The following is a 5,918-nucleotide window of genomic DNA, read 5'->3' as shown; positions in this document are numbered from 1 at the left end:
TTGAAGGACCTTGGGAGAAAATGTAGTTGCCTTTATTTTGCACACGCAGTACACTAAGCAGTGGTCACTGAAATTGTTAGGGAGAACACCTGCCTCCTGGATTCGTTTGGAAGAAGTATATATATATATTCCTATCCATCTTTAGACATGTATATATATATATCGATGCTAAAGCCCTTTTTTGAAATAGTTTATATATTGTGCAATATTTTTGTTCTAATTCTTATTAGATGGTGTTAATATGATTGTAACTGTACTTTGTAATGTATTTTTGATGTGTTTTGCGACACTTTTTAGTTTTGCAAAGCAGTTAACTAGAGCTCTGAGGTAGCGGTACTCATTCTAGCATAAATCTTGGTTGCGCTCACACATTCACATTTACTTTCAACTTGCAAAACGAGAACACTTTACTGATATCACTAGTGTGCAAAAATAGTGCTCCAGTGTTATCTGGCCCAAAGTGAGTTATTCTTGAACAAAAAGAGTATACTTCAACATCTGGAAATATTCTACTGCCTCCATGAAAGAAGTTGATAAATATACAATTTTAAATAATAAATTAATTCTAAATGTAAGCAACTTATACAATTTTTTTATTCCACACAAACTTGCTTTCATAATGTTCATTTTCTTGAGTTTTGGTGTGCAATTGGGAATTTGGGTTTTCTATATAATTTTAAAAGGAAATCTTACACAATTTTAAATGTCGTCTAAGTGATGATTTCACATCTTTATTTTTCAGACTGTAAATCATTGGATTCAGTATGGGAACTACTGCTGTATTAAAGAGAGAAAAAAGTTTTTTGCTTTCTAAGTTAAACATTGATTCTGGTGTCAGATATTGGCAGAAGATTGTTGTATAAAGAAGGATAACAACGATGAGGTGTGAGGAGCATGTGTAGAAGGCTTTACGTCTTCCAGTGCTGGAATTAATTCTCATGATGGTGTTAATTATAAAAATATAAGAGATGAAAGTGAGACTAAATGGAGTGAAACATGTAATTAAACCTCCAACAATAAGTAGGTAAAGGTCAAAAAATGTAGTGTCACTGCAAATGACTTTCTTCAATGGCATATCATCACAGAAAAAATGATCTATTATGTTGGATTTATAACATGTGAAGTTTAATATTGCTACTAGTAAAGGTGTGGCTTCCATACAACCCATAACCCAAGAGACAGTGGCCAATATAAGACAATTTTTTTGGTTCATCTTCATATGATAATGCAGGGGATTACAGATAGCCGCATAACGGTCATAGCCCATGACCGTTAGTATTAAAAGCACACCACATTGCAATGAAATAAACATATACATCTGAATCATGCAGCAAATAAAAGATGTTGTTTTGTCTCCTGATATGAAGCTAAACAATATATTATGTAGTGTGACAGTGGTTGAGCAAATGTCAATGAGGGACAAGTTACTCAAGAAGAAATACATGGGGGTGCGGAGTTGAGGATCCATAGAGACAAGCAGAAGAATCATCATGTTACCACCAAGACAAATGAGATAAATAAGAAGAATTAGAAAGAAGATTGGCGCCTGCAGCTCAGGCTTTTCAGAAATTCCCTTAATAATGAAATATGTTACTTCAGTGTAATTTATCTGTTCCATGATTGAAATGCTAAAATAAAGAAAATCTTAGTTAAACTTTATTTTTCAATATTTTTTTCCTATAAATTAACTCATTTATTAAAGTCAAGACATAAAAACCTGGTGAAAAAAAATCCCAATTTAATTTGTAAGTAATACATTCAGATATTTAAAAAATATCGCCTAGATTACGAGTCTTGCTTTAGCCTTAAAAAGCAGCGTTGAGAGGTCCCAATGCTGCTTTTTAACGCCCACTGGTATTACGAGTCTGGCAGGTACAGGTGTACCACTCACTTTTTTTCCGCAGCTCGAGCATACCGCAAATCCACTTACGTAAATTGCCTATCCTATCTTTTCAATGGGATTTTCCTAACGCCGGTATTACGAGTCTTTGAAAAAGTGAGCGGTATACCCTCTCCTGTCAAGACTGATACCGCATTTAAAAGTCAGTAGTTAAGAGTTTTATGGGCTAACACCGTAACATAAAACTCTTAACTAAAATGCTAAAAAGTACACTTACACCCATAAACTACCTATTAACCCCAAAACCGAGGCCCCCCACATCGCAAACACTATATGAAAATTTTTAACCCCTAATCTGCCTAACCGGACATTGCCGCCACTTCAATAAATGTATTAACCCCTAAACCGCCGCACTCCCATCTCGTAAACACTACTTAAATATTATTAACCCCTAATCTGCCATCCCTAACATCACCGACACCTACCTACATTTATTAACCCCTAATCTGCCGACCCCAATGTCGCCGCCACTATATTAAATTTATTAACCCCAAAATCTAAGTCTAACCCTAACCCTAACACCCCCTAACTTAAATATTATTTAAATAAATCAAAATAAAATTACTACAAATAAATAAATTATTCCTATTTAAAACTAAATACTATAAAATAAACCCTAAAATAGCTACACTATAACTAATAGTTACATTTGTATCTAGCTTAGGCTTATTTTTGTTTGTATTTATTTTAACTAGGTACAATAGTTATTAAATAGTTATTAACTATTTAAAAGCTATCTAGTTGAAATAAAGACAAATATACCTGTAAAATAAAACCTAAGTTACAATTACACCTAACACTACACTATAATTAAATAAATTACCTAAATTAACTACAATTAATTACAATTAAATTAAATAAACTAAATTACGAAAAAAAACACACTAAATTACAGAAAATAATAACATAATTACAAGTTTTTTAAACTAATTACACATCACTAAATCTAATCCCCCTAATAAATCCCCCTCAAAATAATAAAAATCCCTACCCTATACTAAATTACAAATAGCCCTTGAAAGGGCTTTTTGCGGGGGCATTGCCCCAAAGTAATCAGCTCTTTTACCTGTAAAAAAAAAAGACAATACCCCCCCAACATTAAAACCCACCACCCGCACACCCAACCCTACTCTAAAACACACTCAATCCCCCCTTAATAAAACCTAACACTACCCCCTTGAAGATTACCCTACCTTGAGACATCTTCACCCAACCGGGCAGAAGTGGTCCTCCAGACAGTCCGAAGTCTTCATCCTATCTGGGCAGAAAAGGTCCTCCAGACGGCCAGAAGTCTTCATCCAGGCGGCATATTCTATCTTCATCCATCCGGAGCGGAGCGGGTCCATCTTCATGACATCTGACATGGAGCATCCTCTTCTTTCGATGACGACTGGAACAATGACGGGTCCTTTAAATGACGTCATCCAAGATGGCATCCCTTCAATTCCGATTGGCTGATAGAATTCTATCAGCCAATCGGAATTAAGGTAGAAAAAATCCTATTGGCTGATCCAATCAGCCAATAGGATTGAGCTTGCATTCTATTGGCTGTTCCAATCAGCCAATAGTATGCAAGCTCAAACTTATTGGCTGTTCTAATCAGCTTTTTATTTTATTAGGGGGATTAGATTAGGTGAAATTAGTTTTAAAAACTTGTAATTATTTTATTATTTTCTGTAATTTAGTGGGGGGTTTTTTCCGTAATTTAGTTTAATTAATTTAATTGTAATTAATTGTAGTTAATTTAGGTAATTTATTTAATTATAGTGTAGTGTTACTTGTAATTGTAACTTAGGTTAGGATTTATTTTACAGGTATATGTGTCTTTATTTTAACTAGGAAGTTATTAAATAGTTAATAACTATTTAATAACTATTGTACCTAGTTAAAATAAAAACAAAGTTGCCTGTAAAATAAAAATAAATCATTAGCTAGCTACAATGTAACTATTAGTTATATTGTAGCTATCTTATGGTTTATTTTATAGGTAAGTATTTAGTTTTAAATAGGAATAATTTATTTAATAATAGTATTTTTTATTTAGATTTATTTAAATTATATTTAAGTTGGGGGGGTTAGGGTTAGACTTAGGTTTAGGGGTTAATAACTTTATTATAGTGGCGGCGACGTTGGGGGCGGCAGATTAGGGGTTAATAATATAATGTAGGTGTCGGCGATGTTGGGGGCGACAGATTAGGGGTTCATAAGTATAATGTATGTGGCGGCGGTGTACGGAGCAGCAGATTAGGGGTTAATAATATAATACAGGTGTCGGCGATGTCGGGGGCGGCAGATTAGGGGTTAATAAGTATAAGATTAGGGGTGTTTAGACTCGGGGTTCATGTTAGGATGTTAGGTGTAGACATAAAAATTATTTCCCCATAGGAATCAATGGGGCTGCGTTAGGAGCTGAACGCTGCTTTTTTGGAGGTGTTAGACTTTTCTCAGCCAAATCAGCCCCATTGATTCCTATGGGGAAATTGTGCACGAGCACGTTTTGCCAGCTTACCGCTACCGTAAGCAGCGCTGGTATTGAGGTGAGATGTGAAGCTAAATTCTGCTCTACGCTCACTTTTTTGCGGCTAACGCCGGATTTCTAAAAACCCGTAATACCAGCATTACTGTAGGTGAGCGGTAAGGAAAAACTGTGCGTTAGCACAGCACACCATTACCGACAAAAAGTTGTAATCTAGCCGTATGTTTTGTTTTCTGTATAGCCAGAAAAAAACGTGCTTTTTTATCTACATTGGCACAAAAGTGCCTATCTAGTTTTGTATTACAGCCCACAAAAACTTGTATAGAACCCTCTTTAAAAATTGGATAACCTTAAAGCGACACAAAATCTAAGCAATTTCTTTCATGATTCAGACAGATCATACAAGTTTAAAAAACTCTCCAATTTACTTATATTATCTAAATTGCTTCATTCTTTTGGTATCTTTTTGTAGAAGGAGCTGTAATGCACTATTGGGAGTTGGGTGAAAGCCAATGAGAAGCTGTAAATATGTGCAGCCACCAATCAGCAGCTTCTGAGCCTACCTAAATTGTACTTAAAATTCCATGGTCTATCTGTATCATAATAATAACAATTTATGGCCAGATTAAGAATGGAGTGCAAATTAACGCTTTGGCTAAATAATAAGAATACAAATTTTAAATTCAGTAAGATTTAATTTTAAAAATGTTCCCGTTTAGGTATATTAGAAATTGTAAATACTTATCATCTAGTCTGAAATTAGATTTATCTTATGTTTTTAATTATTTATTGGTATTTGTTATCTTAAAAAAACATTTAAATAAAGTTGATTTAAAAATATAATTATATCATATAAAAATATAATTAGATAACTATAAAATATTCTAGTTACAAACTGATAAATACGATGGAAACAAGTTTATAGACTTGTGCACAGACAAAAAAATGTTTTGGACAAAACCAGTTATAAAATCAATTATTTCTTTTCATCTGAGATATTTGTTCATGGGTTATTTCTTAATGGAAATTTATTATAACTTGATTTCCTATGGGAAATGTTTTTAGGGCACTGGACAACAGCTTACATTTTAAATAAAGTTAAAGTAGTAGAATGTGCCACTGATACAAGCCAGTAGAAGTTACAATATTATTTATATATTCAAATGCATACAGTTGTTTGTTCCTGGTAGAGCACTTCTCTTTCTGTATGCATTTGTATTATGAACCTGGGGAAGTCTCTCTAATGGTGATGGTGAAACCCAGACGTGGACTTCTTGCCCAATGTTCTTAGGAGGATATGGCTGCACTTCACTGACGAGGCCCACAGAAGGAAAAAACAATCGTCTGGGGTTGCTATTTCCCTTTTTTAGGGGAGAATTGCCTAGCATTTCAGGTTGGTCTGACCTTACTTGGTGGATCAGACTGATGTTCTTCAGGAAAGTTTTTCTCTGTGAAAAGCACACTTGGGTTAAAAGAGGCTGTTCCTAGGTGGTAACTCACCATAGAACAAGCTACTGAACTGTTCATTTCCAATAAAGCGCT

The 5,918-nt window shown here is 34.3% G+C and overlaps 1 protein-coding gene across 1 annotated transcript; it reads right to left on the bottom strand.

Moving 5' to 3' along the window:
* Nucleotides 1–676: 676 nt before the first annotated feature.
* Nucleotides 677–1,618, bottom strand: LOC128636576 (olfactory receptor 8J2-like). Its single transcript, XM_053689571.1, has one exon. It carries the CDS (start codon nt 1,616–1,618, stop codon nt 677–679), a length of 942 nt encoding a protein of 313 aa, XP_053545546.1.
* Nucleotides 1,619–5,918: the final 4,300 nt, after the last annotated feature.

Source organism: Bombina bombina, chromosome 7 (genome assembly GCF_027579735.1).
Source record: "Bombina bombina isolate aBomBom1 chromosome 7, aBomBom1.pri, whole genome shotgun sequence".
Taxonomy (NCBI): Eukaryota; Metazoa; Chordata; class Amphibia; order Anura; family Bombinatoridae; genus Bombina; species Bombina bombina.
Note: the sequence above shows the minus strand (reverse complement) of the source record. Positions and strands in the feature narration are given on the sequence as shown.